Source organism: Hypanus sabinus, chromosome 23 (assembly GCF_030144855.1).
Source record: "Hypanus sabinus isolate sHypSab1 chromosome 23, sHypSab1.hap1, whole genome shotgun sequence".
In the NCBI taxonomy this organism is placed as follows: Eukaryota; Metazoa; Chordata; class Chondrichthyes; order Myliobatiformes; family Dasyatidae; genus Hypanus; species Hypanus sabinus.
In genome coordinates this window covers 64,628,481-64,646,694 of record NC_082728.1, presented here as the reverse complement: position 1 = coordinate 64,646,694, position 18,214 = coordinate 64,628,481, and the positions used below count along the sequence as shown (strand labels likewise).

The 18,214-nt window shown below is 40.4% G+C and overlaps 1 protein-coding gene and 1 long non-coding RNA gene across 4 annotated transcripts in view; one reads left to right on the top strand and one right to left on the bottom strand.

The window, feature by feature from the left end:
• Window positions 1–375: 375 nt before the first annotated feature.
• LOC132380264 (uncharacterized) lies at window positions 376–11,564 on the bottom strand. The gene is made up of 4 exons (XR_009507714.1): window positions 11,512–11,564; window positions 6,098–6,311; window positions 3,681–3,873; window positions 376–1,931 (listed from the first exon to the last, which is right to left on the bottom strand). It is a non-coding gene; the product is annotated as an uncharacterized LOC132380264 (long non-coding RNA).
• A 168-nt stretch (window positions 11,565–11,732) lies between these two features.
• LOC132380263 (cerebellar degeneration-related protein 2-like) overlaps window positions 11,733–18,214 on the top strand; it is a 154,142-nt gene continuing 147,660 nt past the window's right edge. The window contains exon 1 of one of the 3 annotated variants that reach the window (XM_059949010.1): window positions 11,733–11,931. In XM_059949010.1, the coding sequence (XP_059804993.1) occupies window positions 11,859–11,931 (73 nt within the window). In that variant the 5' untranslated portion in view covers window positions 11,733–11,858. The remainder of the gene's footprint in view (window positions 11,932–18,214) is intronic. The other 2 variants (XM_059949012.1, XM_059949011.1) reach the window with 2 other exon arrangements.

The window sequence follows — 18,214 nt, the reverse complement described above, 5'->3', positions numbered from 1 at the left end:
CTCCCTTTTCTATATGTGTATACCTCAGATAAATATGTGGAGATCTGTGGCATACATGATTATATCATATATATGTACAATATCTGAAATACATCTTATGGAAATGTTTGTTTGATGATGTACTTCAATAAAAAAATAAATTACAAAAAAAAGAAATATATGTAACTCAGAGCATTAGTCTCACCATTCTCAACCTTTTGTTTCCTGACTTTGAGTTGTTAACACAATCTATCTTCACAACACTGTACTATCTATTCTGGCACACTGATTCCAATCCTTCTGCAACTCCAGTTTAAACCGCCCCATGCAAATATTAACCCCCCCCACTACCCCCCCCCCCAGTTAGGAACAAACTGTCTCTTCTATACAGGTACCACCTTCTCTGGATGAGAGCTCAATGATGTAAGCTTGTGATGATGTACTGGGAAATTGGATATTGAGAAATAGTCCTGTCCAATAATGGTTGAGGTGAGTGGTGAAGATGTAGAGCATAACTTGGGCTGCAGCTGTTCACCAAAGGTGTTGAAGATTAGGAAGAGATATAGGATTAGGTACTCCAGTTCCTCAGTGTCAAAAGTCCTGACGATGGGTCTCAGCCCAAAGCGTCAACTGTACTTTTTTTTCCATAGATGTTGCCTGGCCTGCTGAGTTCCTTCAGCATTTTGTGGTTATTGCTTAAGTTATCTTGAGATTCATTTTCTTGCAGGCATTTACAGAAGAATAAAGTAATACAATACAAATTATGAAATCCTATCCATAAATAAAGACTGACAAAAAAGCAATGTGCAAAAGACAATTTGTGAAAATGAAAAAAATACTTAGAACATGAGTTGTAGAGTCCTCAAAAGTGAGCCTGTAATTTGTAGAATCAATTCAGAGTTCTGGTGAGTGAAGTTATCCACCCATGCTGGTTCAAAACCCAGGCATAGGGTAATAACTGTCCTTGAACCTGGTGGTATGGGACCCAAGGCTCTCATACCTCCTGACTGATGGTAGTATCAGAATCAGCATATACCATATATTTTGTTGTTTTTTGCTGCAGCAGTACAATGCTATGTATAGTAATAAAAAACTGGGAATTACAATGTTTATATATATATAATAGTTAAATAAGTTCCTGAATCAAGAAAAGACTTGCCTGGATGGTGGAAGTCCTTGATAATGCATGCTGCTTTCTTGCTACAGAGCTCCATGTAAATGTATTCAATGGTGATGAGGGCTTTGCCTGTGATAGACTGGACTGCATCCATCACTTTCTGTGAACTCTACCATTTCCGGGCATTGGTGATTCCATATCAGGCAGTGATACAATCAACTAGGGTACTCTCCACTGTGCATTGTGACAAATTTATCAAATTGTTTGTAAAATGCCAAATTTATTTAAGTATCTATGAAAGTAAAGGCACTGTTGTGACTTCTTCATGATGGAACCATTAGACCATAAGACAAAGGAGCAGAAGTTGGCCATTCGGCCCAACAAATCTGCTCCACCATTTTCTCATGAGCTGATCCATTCCCTCATTTAGTCCTACTCCCCTGCCTTCTCACCATAACCGTTGATGCCCTGGCTACTCAGATACCTAACAATCTTTGCCTTAAGTACACCCAATGACGGCCTCCACTGCCACCCGTGGCAACAAATTCCACAGATTCATCACCCTCTGGCTAAAAAAATTTCTTCGCATCTCTGGTCTGAATGGGCGCCCTTCAATCCTTAATTCATGCCCTCTCGTACTAGACTCCCCCACCATGGGAAACAACTTTGCTACATCCACTCTGTCCATGCCTTTCAACATTCGAAATGTTGATATGAACTTCTGTCCTAGAACAGATCCTCAGGTATGGTAATACCAAGGAATTTGAAGTTACTTACCCTCTCCATTTCTGCTCCCCTAATGAGTACTGGCTCATGGACCTCCAGCTTCTTCCTCCTGTATATTATAACAAATACTTAGGTTTTGCTGACATTGAGTGAGAGGTTGTTGTTGTGGCGCTATTTCTCCAGATTTTCAATCACCCTCCTATATGCCAATTCATCACCATCTTTGATGAGGCGTCATCAGCAAACTTAAATATGGCATTGCAACTGTACTAAGCCACACAAAAAGTGAGTAAAGCTGGGAGCTAAGCACACAGCCATGTGGTGCACCTGTGGTGAGCGAGGAGGGAATATTGTTGCCATCAATTAGCCTATACTGTAAGATCAAGGCCAGTCTTTTCCCTCAGCACCACTTTCTGACTTAAGCCCATCACCCTGCTGGGGCATAGGCCAGAGCCTCTATCCTGGGCCAGTCTTTCTCTTCTGGGTGAAGATTCTTCCTCTCCCAAGGATGAGGTCTTTGGAGCTTCTGATAGCTTCTCCTAGCATCATTACCAACCATTTTCTTTTCACAGTTAGTCCTGACTGAGTTCACTTCACTGCACCAGCATCAATATTCTCATATTCCCTAATATCCAAATATCCATCCTGAATAAACTCAACAGTTGATGCTCCACAAAGAATTCCAAAGATTCACTACCAATTGGTGGTGGAACTACAGCTGGAATACTCCTTGCATGGTTTAGTACAGAAATTGGCCCTTCAGCCCACAGTTTTTGTCTGATCGTGGTCTACATCCCTCAACTCCCTGTCCATTGATCTGTCCCACTAAATGATAAATGTGTTTGTTATATCTACAGTACTTCCACCTCTTCTCCTGGCTGGGTGTTCCAGGCACCTACCAATCTCTGTGCAGACCTTTTTTAAACCTTACCCCTCATGCCTTAAAACTATACCCTCTGATATTTGATATTAGCACCCTGGGAGAAATATTCTACCCTATTAATGTCTCTCATGACTTTATAAACTTCTATCAGATTTCTCCTCAGCCTCTGCCACTCCAGATAAAACAACCCTACATCCTGTAAACTTCTTCTGTAGCCTTTAGAAAACTTCCACATCATCCTGTAACAGGGCAACTAATACTGCACACAATACTCCAAGTGCAGCCCAACCGAAGTTTAATTTAGCCAGAATATTACCCTTATAGTCACTGCCCTGACCAATGAAAGGAAGCATGTCCTACACCTGTGATACCAGCCCATCTATCTGCACGGCCTTTCTCAGGGAACTTGGATCCCAAGATCCCCCTGTACAACAATCCTGTTTAGGATCCCTTTTCATTTTACCTCCCAATGTGCAACACCTCATACTTGCCTAAATTAAATTCCATCTGCCTTTTTCTCTGCCAACAGAGGCTCAGCATTGAACCCTAGAGAACACCACTGGTCATAGCTGTTGAAAATTACTGCTTTTTAATACTTTGTATAAGATAGTAATGTAAGAATAAAGTTGCAATTTAATCATTGTGTATTTTTACCACCAGCATGTGGTGATTCATTCCCAATTACTAGTAAAATGTGGTATAGCAGTTTCTTTTTCCCTTGGCTAAATGTTTGCACATTACCCATGTGATGTAACTGTGCGACCATTGACTGGTTTATTTTTATCTAAGGAATTTTCTGACACCTTGAGTATGAAGGTGATAAATTTTTTGGAGGCTCCATCCTTTACCTTTACTTTCCACTTTTTATCTTCACCCTTCCTTCTCTGTTTCTCAGCTGTTCACTTTGTTTGCTTCATATTCATATATTTATTTAAACTTCAAAATAAATTATCATTAAGAATTAAGACTGCTCACCATTCTTGGCCCCCGGAAGAATGTCAAAGATCCGAAAAATAACAGAGATCCGAAGTAGGCCTCTAGTCAGTACAACGTCCTTCCAGCTTTGCCCCGTCTTCTAGGCACAAGCCAATTCTGAATCCAAACTACCGAATCACTGTGGATTGTAATCTTTTTGATCAACTTACCAGACAGTCCCTTGGTCTCTTACCTAAGAAAGGATATAGTAATATATAGTAGATATTGTTCAAAAGAGATTCACCAAGCTCATTCCTGAAATGAGACGATTGTCCTATAAAAAATAGCTAAATAGGTTGACACTACTTCTTGGAATTTAGAAAAATGAGGAGTGATTATGTTGGAAAATATTAGATTTTAAGAGGCATGGCAAGGTGGATGTCGAGATGTTTCCAGTATAGGGAGCACTGCAAATGAAACGATATAGTTTCAAGATAAGGGCCTGGTAAATTAAAGAGCAATAAAGAGATAAAACTCTGAAAAAGGCCCTTTGGCCATCACGGACTGCTGGCCACCAACTATCCATTTACACCGTTGCACATTATCTCCTTATATTCCCATCAACTCTACACCCCTCCCCCCACTGACACCACTTGCTTCTATCCCTCATGCATACTTTGGGGGCAATTTACAACAGTCATATAACTTACCAACCCACACTTTTAGGATGTGGGAGGGAACTGGAGTTTCTAGAAGAAACACACACAAGCAGCACTGGAGGTCAGGATTGAACCCAGTTCTTGGGAGTTGTGATGAAGTAGCACTACTGCTGCACCACTGTACCAACCTACACCTGGAAATTTCTTCGCATAGAAGGTTTTAAATCTCTGAAGTTTCAGGTAGAGATAGATAAAGAGGAGGTAGCAAAAAAAGAGGGCATAGAAGAGAGCAAAAATTAGTGAGAAGATAGCAGATTGGAAAGCTTTTAAAAACTAACAAAAGGCAACTGAGGAAAGTTAAGAGAAAAGATGAAATACGCTAGACAGCAATATAAAAAAGGAGAACAATTTTTTCAGATGGCTAAAGAGCAAATGAGACATGAGAATGGATATTGGACCATGATACTAGAGAGGTAGTAATGGCAAAGACATGGCAGATGAACTGAATAAGTATTTTGCATCAGTCTTTACTGTGGAAGATACCAGCAGTACGCCAGAAGTTTTAGAGTGTCGGGTGAGAAGTGAGCGTAGTTGCTATTACTAAGGAGAAGGTGCTCGGGAAGCTGAAAGGTCTGACGGTAGATAAGTCATCTGGACCAAATGGTGAACACCCCAGGGTTTGAAAGAAATAGCTAAGTACATTGTGGAAGCATTAGTAGTGATTTTTCAAGAATCACTAGATTTTGGAAAGGTTCTGGAAGACTGGAAAATTGCAGATGTCGCTCCACTCTTTAAGAAGGGAGGAAGTCAAAAGATAGGGTCTTATAGGCCAGTTAGCCTGACTACAGTTGTTGGGAAGATCTTGGATTTCATCATTAAGGGTGAGGTTTTGGGGGCACTTCATAAAAATAGGCCAAAGGTTTCCTTAAAGGGGAATCTTGCCTGGCAAATCTGTTGGAATTCTTTGAAGAAATAACAGGCAGGGTAGACAAAAGAGAGTCGGTTGATGTTACAAAGGCACTCAATGTTGACTCCTTCAAGTTCATCTGCGAAAACAGTTTAATTTCTACCTTTACTGTCTCTCTTTCCTTTTCAGGGTGGATGGGGTTCGGTTGAAGATCCTGACCTGGAGTTACACTCAGACTTTGATTGTTTGTGGTGGTGGGACCCACTCCCATGGCTTATGACTGGCTGCTTTTCAAAATCCCAAGGTGTGGCCTAGAAGACGAGCATGCCCCTGGGGTTCTGAGGTTTCGCTACCCTGTGGATAGGCTGATTCTATGCTGGTGCCACTGAATGAAGAGTCGCAGGAGAAAATGAAACATTGGGAACAGCAGATCAGCTGATGGAGGTTCTGTACTCAATGAATAGTTCTCTCTCTCTCTCTCTCTCTCAGTAATGGGATGAGTTTGTTGCCAATTCTTGGGTCAGAGAACTTGTGATAAAAAAAACGGCACTGCAGATTTAACACCGTAAATCAGCAAGTTATTTTGTTATGTCCCCCCTCTCATTGTGATAGGGCAAACCTCTTTTTCCCTTTATTAGGGAGAGAGAGAGAGAGAGAGAGAGCCTGTGGAATGTTGAATTGTCAGGTGAACAATTAGTTTTTGTACTGCAGAGCCTGTTCTTTGCATGTTTGGTGGGTGGAGGGTGCTGATACCTTTGTTTGCTGAAGTAGTGGCGGAGGGGGAGGGTAATTGTTTTGTGGTTGGTGCACGGGGGGAGGGGGATTAAGAGGGCTTTGGGGTCCCCACCCCCTCCAGTCTTCTCCTATCATTTTGCATTTCCCACTCCCCCCACTACTTTCAAATCTCTTACTATCTTTCCTTTCAGTTAGTCCTGACGAAGCGTCTCGGCCCGAAACGTCGACAGTGCTTCTCCCTATAGATGCTGCCTGGCCGGCTGTGTTCCACCAGCATTTGGTGTGTGTTGTTGTTTGAATTTCCAGCATCTGCAGATTTCCTCGTGTTTGCTCTTCTAATGTTTTTACTACCTCTCATTCTTTGAGGCAGTCTTCAGTTTTTGTGGATGTCTGTGAAAACAAGATGTATATTGAATACATTTCTCTGAAACTAAATTAAACTATTGAACTATTTTCAGAAGGCCATTAACAAGGTGCTGCACATGCGGCTGTTAAGTAAAATAATGGCATTACAGGAAAGATGGATAGAAGATTGGCTGACTGGCAGGTTGCAAAGAGTGGAAATTAAGGCTTTTTTTTGTTTGGCTACCAATGACTAGTGGTTTTCCACGGGAGTTAGTGTTGGAACTGCTTCTTTTCACATTTTATTTCAGATGACATAATTGACAGCTTTGTAGCCAAACTTGCAGACAGAACAAAGATAGGTGGAGGGGCTGGTAGTACTGAGGAAGCAGGGAGTCTGCAGAAGGACAGACAGATTAAGAGAATTGGCAAGGAAGTGGCAGATGGAATATGGTGTAGGGAAGTGAATGGTCATGCACTTTGGTAGAAGGAATAAAAGCACAGACTATTTTCTAAATGGGATCCAAATTCAGAAATCAGAAGTGTAAAGGGTCTGGGGAGTCTCATGCAGGATTCCCTAAAGGTCCTTGCAAATTGAGCTGGTGGTAAGGAAGGCAAATACAATGTAAGCATTTATTTTGAGAGGACTAGAATATAAAAGCAAGGATGTAATGGTGAAGCTTTATAAGGCACTGGTCAGACCACACTTGGAGTATTGTGAGCAGTTTTGGGCCTGGGACAAGATGTGCTGGGACAAGTCCAAAAACAGTGGGTGAAAGTTCCAGTATTTACTTTACATTTAGGACACGTTGGAAAAACCCCTGTCTTAAATTTCGAGAGATGATCTGTAGTCAGATGGGCTCTATGCAGAATTTTGATTTGTGGCCTCTTTACTGAGAACTCCACTTCCTTTTTCGCTTTCTAAGATTGGTAGTTGAGACCTTAATCCTATTATTAAACATACATTAAGAATTTGGTTTCAGTTTCGTAGATCCTTTGATTTTAATAATTTTGTTCTTTCTAGTAAAATTCATCTTAACTATTTTTAAACCTTCAATTTTCGATCTGACCTTTACAATTTGGAAATCCAAAAGAACAGTAACTTTTTTAGATTTGTTCATGGTCAACTGTTTACTGTTCTTTACTCAGTTAGTGGATAAATATGATATATCTAATGTACACTTCTTTAGATATTTACAAATTAGGAATTTTCTATGTGGTTTGCTTCCAGATTTTCCCTTGGCTTACTCATCTAATATTATTGATACTCTTTTTCAGGTCAAACTATTTCAAAAAGGACTGATAGCTATAATTTATAAATGACTATTGAATTTCCATATGTTAGCTGCGTGGGAATTGGAGTTTCAGAAGTCTCTTTCAGATAATCAATGGGATAAAAATTTTTATTTGGTAAATACTTCTTCTATTTGCGCCTGTCATTCCTTGATACAGTTCAAGCTAATGCATCGGGCACATATGTCAAAAGATAAATTAGCCCGTAATTTTTCCAATATTAATCCTATTTCTGATAGATATAATGTTGAAGTGGCTACTTTAACACATGTTCTGGTCTTGTTTCAAGTTAGATAATTTTTGGAAAGAAGTCTTTAAAACTTTATCCAAAGTCATGAATTTGGATCTACAACCGAATCTATTAACAACAACTTTTGGGATTATTCCATCGGAAGCAGAAGATATTCCTGCTTCTGCTCTACAGATGATAGCTTTTACAATTTTATTGGTTACAAGAGCCATTTTGCTTAAATGGAAGGATCCTAATCCACCTACTGTCTTCTTTTGGCTTTCCTCCATCATGTCCTGTTTAAGTTTAGAGAAAATAAGAAGTCAGACATTGGATACATCCTTTAAATTTGAGGAAACTTGGCGACCCTTTATTCATTATTTTCATAGGATCTGACTTATAGCCCTTCCAGTTACCTTTTTGAAGTTTTGGATTTGATCAGAAAGTTTTTCCTTTTTTCCTGCTTTTACTCTCAAGATGAACTGCCCAGTTTTTTTTTCTTTTTCCTCTTTTTTTGTATTTTGGGTTTTTTTTCTATGTACATTTCAATGATAAAAGTTTCTTTATCTTTCTTCTTCTTGTTATGGATAAGAGGAGAATCAATTATCTTTTTTTATTCTATGCTATTAGATTAATTCTGTGTATGATTGACATAATTTGTATTTTTCCTTTTATTTGAATTGTTATTGATATAGATTTTTGAGACAATTCTCGTTTATATATATGTACTTTTTTATTTAACTAATAAAAAGATTGATAAAGAAATAATTTTGAGTTGCAATGCTTTTGTTCTATTACAAACTGAAATTTTCTTTGCATTATCACAGATGTCTTCCCATGTTTCAGCTGTAATTTCTACTCCCAGCTCTTCCTCTCAGACCCTTCCCAGCTGCTCAGCCTCTCCACAAGAACATTCCCTCAGGATGCTGTAAAAAGTACTAATGGAGATTTCACCCTTAGAACAAAACACGTTCTTTTCTATGTCAGAGCGATAGAAATCAGTTAACAATTATGTTTTTTCTGTATATAATCTCTTATCTGAAAGAAATGAAAAAGATCCTTGTTGGGTATGTTAAATTTCTGCAGTATTTGACTAAAAGACATCATCATCTCTTCAACAAACAAATCTCCTGGATGGAAAATACCCTTAGAAATCCAAAGTTTAAATCCAAAATCCATTATGCCAGGCTGAAAATCTGGACTGCTGGTTATTGGTGTGAAGGGTGATATTTTCGCTACGTTGCCCTCAATTTGTTGCACCACCCTCCAAGCCCTGACTGTATTAATTGTTATTGGATTGCAACAATATTCCTTAACTAGTTTCATCTTATTGAGGAAAAGCAAATTAATAAGAGGGCATTTTGCTTGTGAAGCTTCAATGTCTAATCAAATTGAGGAGGGGTCCCTGCAAACCCAGTCAACCACGTAAGATAAAAAGGAACTTAGCTAATATTTTTTGTCCCAAACTTCAGGCATACTGGAGTGATAATTTGGGTGAAATGGAGAAGATTCTGAAGATGGAGCTTGAACTGGACCCAGTGTCTTTTCTCTTAGGCTTGCCCAGCAGTTGTATTATTAATGCACATCAGAATAAACTTTCTAACATCCTGACTTTTTGTGCGAGGAAGAACATTTTACTTTGTTGGATATCTGATAAGGCCCCTGGACTTTTTGGTTGGCGTAATCATGCAATACATTGCTTTGGACTTTTTGACATGTATGGTACACTCAAAAACAAATAGTTTTCATAAAACATGGCATCCTTTTCTGCAGTATGTGGATGTAAACCTGTCTGCTGTAGTAATAAGGGCTTTTGTATGGGATGTTGTGGTGATGTCTATATTTTGATGGAAGTGTTCCGATAGCTGCGAGGGGAAGAAATGTAAATGTATCTGGAAATTGAAAGTTTTGCTATGCTGAGCAAAAAAAATTTTAAAAAAGATGTGCTGGCATTGGAGAGTGTCCAGAGGCAGTTCACACAAGTGATCCAGAGAAGAAAGTATTAATATATGACGAAATTTCCAAATTGAGAAGGATCCTGACGAAGGGTCTCGGCCCAAAACGTCGACAGTGCTTCTCCCTATAGATGCTGCCTGGCCTGCTGCGTTCCACCAGCATTTTGTGTGTGTTGTATTAATATATGAGGTACATTTGATGGCTCTGGGCATGTATTCACTACAGATTAGAAGAATAAGAGATCTTATTGAAACCTATCAAATATTGAAAGGCCAAGATAGGGTGAACGTGGAGAGGATGCTTCTTCTAGTGGGTGAGTCTAGGACCAGAGGGCACAGTCTTGGAATAGAAGGATGTCTCTTTAAAGCAGAGATGTAGAGGAATGCCTTTAGCTAGAGATTGAGAGTTGATTGTCACAGATTGATGTATTGACCAAGTCATTGGGTATATTTAAAGCAGAGGTTGATAAATTATTGATTAGTAAGTGTGTCAAAGGTTACAGAGAGAAGGCAGAAGAATGGGATTGAGAGGGATAATAAATCGGCTATGATGTAATGTATTCTACTCCAAGCTCTTACGGTCTAATATCCTGGTAAACATCTTCTGCACTCTCGGCAAGGCTACTACACAGCTTTAATAGGTCAATCAGAACTGTGAATAATGTGCCAAATGTGGGCTAACCAAAGTTTTATACAACTGCAACATACCATCTTGAATCTCTTGCCCTGCCAATGAGGTACATCTGTATGCTGCACAACCTCTTTACCACCCATTATGTGGAAGGAGTTAGCCTAGTGGCATGGTGTCAGGACAACACGTTCTACCCTAATGTCAGCAAAACAACGACAGTTTTTTAGCTTCAGGAAGTGGGGTGGAGCAATGTTTCTGAGGTGGCGGTGGTTGAGAGCTTGAAATTCCATACAAACAACATTGATGCTATGGCCAAGCAAGCACACCAAAACCTATACTTCCAATAAGTTTAAGGAAATTTGACATGCCCCCTGTTGTGTGTTTGCTATTTAAGTAATATTTGAGTAAATTATATATACACACATACATATATATATATCACACACACAGATAGATAGAAATACACACACAGGTTGATTAAGTATTCTTGTTGAATTAATTAATTGCAGGTTCTACGTAAAAATACATGAGTTGCAACGTCATCACGCTTCCACGCGATACGTGCGCGCCTCACTTAAATTAAAATAGAAGTCGATGCGCATCTTCGGACTCCCGTGTCTTACTTTGAGTTAGCTTAATGTTTTTAAGTTACAAAATGTAACATCCCCTACAGCCCACATTAACATTCACAGATGGATCTCGGCATAGTACATACTGTAGGAAATTTCAGATGATAGTCCATCGCAGAAACCAGTTTCCCCTCCATATTCCCTCTACCTCAGGAAGGCTGTCAACGCAATCTCGGGGCCCCACCCAACCCTGACCTACCCTCTCGTCCCCACCGAGAAAAAGATAGAAAAGCTTGAAAGCATGAACCAGCAGGCGAGACAACCCTGGCTGTTTCCATACTTCTGACGTATGCTAAATATAAATCCTCATTTCCTAATGTGTCTCATTGTGCCTTTACATTTTACCTATTTTCCCTGTAGCTGCTGCACTACAATTCGCATTTTTCACTTACACTGCACTAGTTTAACGTCCATTGAGGGGTCCAGGGCAGCGATCGGCCGAGTCCCCCCCACTGTAGTGATTTGGCCGTCCGCCCAGCGTTGAGCGGCGCGGGAGCTTTTCTACACTTACACTGTACTAGTTTAACGTCCATTGAGGGGTCCAGGGCAGCGATCGGCCGAGCCCCCCCCACTGTAGTGATTTGGCCGTCCGCCCAGCGTTGAGCGGCGCGGGAGCTTTTCTTCTCCTCACTGTACTAGTTTAACGTCCATTGAGGGGTCCAGGGCAGCGATCGGCCGAGTGATTGGTGTAGTGATTTGGCTGGAGAGCGCAGCCGGGCTCCTTCTGCCGTCCGCCCAGCGTTGAGCGGCGCGGGAGCTTTTCTTCTCCTCACTGTCGGTTGCGGGGGCGGGGCTGCAGCCGCGCCGAAAGGCCTTGCCTGTGCCGGCTTGAGCCGCCACGTCGGTGCGGACCGTCTCATGAAGCACAGCATGGAGGAGTTCGAGAATGAAGAGGACGAGCCGTGGTATGACCAGCAGGACCTGCAGCAAGGTGAAGGGAAGGGGGCGGTTTTATTGCAGAGGGAGGGTGGGAGCCGAGGTTTCTCCCCTTTTTGCTGCTCCAAAATAAAGGGGTTTGTGAAGAGAAAGGCAAAGATGGGGGTGATTGCGACTTTCCCTGATGCGTGAACCCCCTCGCTCAGCACACTGTGAGCGGCTTTCGGCTGCCAAGGAGACTAGGTGGGCAGGGATGCTGAGGGCCGGGTGAGGTGGTGTATCCGTGCTTGCGTGTGTGGGTTGCAAGTGAAGGCTGCCTGCAGTATGTGTGTTATGTCTTCGCCACAGCTCGTGAATTAATGCAGTTTTACATCGGTTCTCAGGGTCAGGGTTTTAAGATTCGGCCTTGCACTATCCATTGACTGTCCTGTGCAGTCGGGAGACGTTACGATACATAATACATTCAACGTGGCGTAGGCCCATCCGATCCTTCGAGGTACGCCGCCCCAGCAACCCCCGACTACCCTCAGTAACTCAGTCCAGCCTAATCACGGGCCGATTTACAATGGCTAATTAACCTACGTCTTTGGACTGTGGGAGGAAACCGGAGCATCCGGGGGAAACCCACGCATTCCACGGGGAGGAAGTAGGAAGACTCTTTAAAGATAACGCTGGAACTGAACTCCGTCACCTCAAGCTGTAATTTTATGCCTCATTTTGCTGAATTTCGCCCCCCCCCCCCCATACAGTTGCATTGGGCTACAGGTGGATTCTAGCTTGAGCTTCATAATCCCTTTATTTATGTGTACAAGTTCTCCTGGACAGTGCAGGAGCTTTATTTACTCCTTGCTCCGTGACTCCTTAACATACAATCAGCTTTTCCTAGAGTCATGCGGTATCTACAAAAGAGACAGAGAGGATTTGTAATGGTGTCTTGTTTATCCACCCAGAGTGTGGGCGATTCTGCAGTGTTCAAAATGTGCTACACAAGAGTGTGTCATCTGCTAAATAACTCCTATAGAGTACAATTGCTGAAACTTTGGGGTACAATAAGAACAGAAGGCATAGGAGCTCAATTTGGCCTAATTTATCAGGTAAGATCTCCCCTTAAGGAAATGACCCTGGCCATATGACTAGCCTTTCATGGGAGAACATTTAGGAAACAGTGACCATAGCTCCTTTTAGTGTTAAGATATTGTAGGATAGGCTAAATGCTGTATCATGTTGGGGTTAAGGAAGAGGTATGGTTTGAGTCAGTGGGACGTAATACAGGCTGGAGGTCTGTGACTTGTGTTCCTTTAGGATCCATGCTAGGACCTCTGTATTATGAAAATATGGATGGCTGGGTTAGTATGTTCACAGACAATTCAGAGTTTGGTGGCCTTGTATGTAGTTTGTCTTAGGATGTTTGTCACAGGATGTTATAACATAATGTAATACCACACTGTTATGCCAAACTAATTAAATGCCTAACCAATTACACTTTCTATATAATTTCCAGTTCCCTACATTGCCTGCAAGTTAATGGACATATCTGAGAGTTTGAATACCTCCATCATATGTGCCTCCACTACCATTCCAGGCAATGTATTGCAGGCACTCACCACTCTCTGAAAAAAACAACAAAAAAAACTTGCCTGTAACTAGCTAAGATGCAAAGATATTAGTTGAGGCTTCAGTAATCATATTTCTTACCTCTCAGTAAACTGGAATATATGCCATTGGGCCCTGGGAACTTATCCACCTTAACGTTCTTTAAGAGATGCAACACCATCTCCTTTATCTTGAAATGTTCTATTAAATCAGCATTTCCACATAGATCTCACTATTGTCTATATTTTTCTTAGTGAATACCGATGCAACATATTCATTTAGTACCTTGCCTACTTGCTCTACCTTCAAGCACATAACCATCAGTAGTCTTACTTGCTCCCTAGTTATCTTGTTGCTTTTGCTAACTAGTGTTTTCTTTCATACTTGCCAAGGACTTTTCATGGCCTCTTCTGATTCTCCTAATTCCTTTCTTTAGAATCATAACCGTGTAAACTTTAAATGCCATGGCTGTTCAAATGTTTGTTTGGATGCTTCTTCAATGTGATGAGAGTACCTGCCTCCACCTCCATCTCAGACAGTGCGTTCAGATTCCAGCCACCCTTTGTGTGAACAAATTTCTCCTCAGATACCCTCTGCACCTCCTATCTCTTGCAGTATGTCTCTGCCCTTTTGTTTTAGATGCTCCCCTCATGGGATAATGATTCTTACAATCAGTCCAATCGGTCCATCTCATCATTTGTAAATCTCTAACAGATCATGACTTTAACTCATGTTCTGGTTGTGTCTGCTTTTGAAAAAATATTGGAAAGACATTTTTGATATTATTTCTACGGTACTGAACATTGATTTACAACCTCATCCTAATACTGCAATTTTTGGTTTACCAGTGATGGACTCACTCCATTTATCCTCTTCTGCTTGTCGAATGATTGCATTTCTTACATTAATGGCTAGAAGATGTATTTTGTTGAATTGGAAAGAAATTAATCCTCCTACTGTATTTCATTGGTTTTCTCAAACTATGAAAAGATATGGAGACCTTTTATTCAATATTTTCATATGATGTAATATGACCCTGTTCCAAGCCTATTTGTTTTTCCAGTTTCGATTTTATATATGTTGAGAGGATTGGAGTTGATGACACTGATGATTTTCTATTTTTGTGAGATATTATAAACAGCCTTTTTTCCCCATTTTTTCTTTTTCTCTTTCCTTTTTCGTTTTTTTTCCTATTAGTTATTAGATTAGTTTTGTTTGCATAATTTTTTTCCTTTTTTTAATAATTATTATGATATACCTAGGTTTGCCTTGTTTATTTGTTACTTGTATCGTCCATGATTTGGGAATACTCAGTTATACTGTAACTATTGCTTATATATTCTTTCATGTTCAGTTGTAATGTGTATGTTTGTAATCCCATTATCTATGTATCAATTTCATTTTGTTGATATTAATAATAATAATAAAAAGATTGAAAAAGAAAGAAAGATCATGACTGAAATGCTCCAGTTTAGGCAAGTTCCTGCTGAATCTCCTCTGCACTCTTTCCAATGCTGTCACATTCTCCCTGTAGTGTGGTGACCAGACCTGCACATAGTACTGCAAGTGTGGCTTAACTGAACATTTATGAAGTTATTATATGACTTTTCAAAATTAGTGGGAACCATTGCTGTGGTTAGAATAAATACATGGACAGTTTGACCACCATTTTGATGACATTTGGTGATGCCTCAAGAATAAGTTTCACAACATATGCCTGTGACATTAATCCTGATTCTGAAATACATGCAGTCTTCATCAAAATCCCTGTGGAAAGGGTCAGTGTCCATAGGAAAGTCAAAGTATGTCTTGAGCATTGCTCAACATGAACTAGATTAACAGTTCCCTAATGGACTGCAGCCTCACAGCTGCGGAAGACCCCTAAACTCAGCGGAACTCTACTGCTCTATTTCTCTAAACTGGGTGTGCTCATCAACCTTTAAAATTACAGAATGTTTTATATATAAAAATGCCAAATTGATTATGCAACATAATTTTTTAATGAATCTTATATAGTCATTTTCTACTTGCAGTGTGGTCATTGTAATCATTTGTAAAACAGTTGTGATCAATGCTTCCTAAATGTTCTCCCACCGAAAGGGCAATCACCTGGACAGTTTCAGTTCCCAACACAATGCAATCCCTCCTTTCATTGACCTAGCTACATACTGATTTAGAAACCCTAGTGGATGCATCCTCATTGGTGACGTCTTCAAATAGTGGTCCATCTCTAAGGTTGCATCCGTCATTAAGGATCCTCACCATCTCGGACATCTCACATCTCTTTCATTACTATCATCAGGGAAGAGTTGCAAGAGCCTGAAGACCTGTACTCAAAGTTTTAGGAACAATTTCCTCCCCTTAGCTATCAGATTTCTGTATGGTCTATAAGCACTAATTCATTAGTCCTCTTTTGCACTATTTATTTTTATAACTTTTTTATGCTTTGCACTGTATTACTGCGATACAACAATAAATTTAACAACCTATGTCAATGAAAATATATCTACTTCAGATTCTGCACCAAATAAATTCTGCCCCATTAAAACCTCTTCCATGATGGAGGTCCCAGTCTATATTGGGGAAGCTGAAGACTCACATGACAACAATCTTGTTTTGCATCTTTCCTTAATCTGACTGTATATCTGTTCCACAATGTCCTGATGGCTATGGAGGCTGGGTAGCATAATGCCATCAGGATAATGATATCCATCTTATATTGAGATCGACAAATGTACCATAGATCTAGTAGATAAGCCTTCTATCATTCCTCTCTCAGTGCGGCTATGATATTGTTCATCATTAATAGTACAACTCCTCTCTCCCTCTTCTTTTATGTCCCTATCGTTTGTAAAACATCAAAAGCTTCCATTCTTAAGTACTTAGTCCTCTGTCTCAATCAGGTTTCTGTAATGGCTGCGATGCCATAGTTCCATATACTGATCCATGTTCTAGGTTCAGGACTAGAACATGGCTGGACAGATGTTTAGTATGTCTTTGGAGACTGGGGTGGTATGAACTGGAAGAAGGCTGATTTCAATCTTAGACAGGATTTGACCAAAGTAGAGAGGGAACTAAGTTGGACAAAAGGGAGTCATTCAAAAGTGAGGTAATGAGATTTCAGGTTCAATATGTTGCCATAAATTTGAAAGGCAAGGAATCCTGGATGGCGATATTTGGATAAATAAAGATAAGGAAGCAATCATCAATTCTGATTTAGGTCTCAAAATGAAACGTCAATCTTTATTTCTCTCTATGCTACCTGACCCATGTATCTCCAACATTTTGTGTGTGTTACTAAGAAAGCAAATGACTGAAAACAGAGAAAGTTTAGGCAGTATTTAGAACAGTATAGGCAGTCTGGGTAAGTAAAAGAGAAAATGGAAGGCAGAGCCCTGAGACTTGAGAGGGAGTTACCTTGGCTTTTCTAGAAGTCCTTGGATAATTCAAACCTACACAGTGGGCTAGGATTAATGGGATGAAGGGAATGGTTAACTGAATGCTTATTAGTTATTGAGTTTTTATGGTAATTTTCATTTTCCACTGACTCGTGAAATCTATTCAACAAGTAAAATTCCAAATGGACTGATAATGAAATAATCTATCAAATTGCTTGGGTTAAACTTGAACCTCTTATTTTTTATTCGTTTTAAGATGTGAGTCTTGTTAGCAAAGTCTTACCCATCCTCTTACCAATCTTACCAATCCTCGAGAGATTTCAAAGTTCAGAGTAAATTTATTATCAAAGTGAATGTATGTCACCATATACATTGCTGAGATTAATTTTCCTGCAGGCACATTCAATAAATCCAATAACATTAATAGAATCAATAAAAGACTGTACCAACAGGGTAAACAACCAGTGTGCAAAGGACAACAAACTGCAAATACAAAAAAAAGAAATAATAATAGTAAGTGAGAGAGGCTTCAGTTAGATAAAATAAAAAAGCTATAGGTACAGTTCTTTTCCGTCCCTTCTCCACATGTGCTCAGTTAGAACAGTAGAGATACCAGGCAGGATAGTGGAATGCTCCTGCGGGATGTGGAGAGGCAGGCAGACTATGCATGTGAGAAATGCATCCACCTGCAGCTTCTAAGGATCCGCATTAAAGAGTTGGGGCTGGAACTGAATGAACTCCAGATCATTCGGGAGGCTGAGGGAGTGATAGATAGAACATATAAAGAGGTAGTTACACCCAAGGTGCAGGACACAGAAAGATCAGGAAGGGGACAGGGATTAAACAGCCAGTGCAGAGTACCCCTGTGGCCATTCCTCTCAACACCAGGTATGTCACTTTGGATACTGTTGGGGGGGAGGGAAGTGACCTAGCAAAGGAAAGTCTTAGTGGTCAGGTCTTTGGCACCGAGTCTGACTTTGTGATTCAGAAGGAGATAGAGAAGAGGAGATGAGCTGTGGTGCTGGGGATTTGTTAGTTAGAGCTACAGAAAGAAGTTCTGTGGGCAAGAATGAGATTCCCAGATGGTATGTTGTCTCCTGGGTGCTGGGGCATCTTGGATCAAGAGCTCAGTATTCTTAAATGGGAGTGTGAACAGCCAGAGGCATGAAGAGTGACGAGGTTCTGCAAAAAGAGTTCAGAAGAGTTAGCTGCTCTCTGGGTAAGACCTGCAAGGTTGTGATCTCAGGATTGATACCCGTGCCACATGCTAGAGAGGCCAGAATTAGGAAGATAATACTGTTTAACACATGGCAAAGGAGTTGGTGTAGAAGAGAGGGCATAAGATTT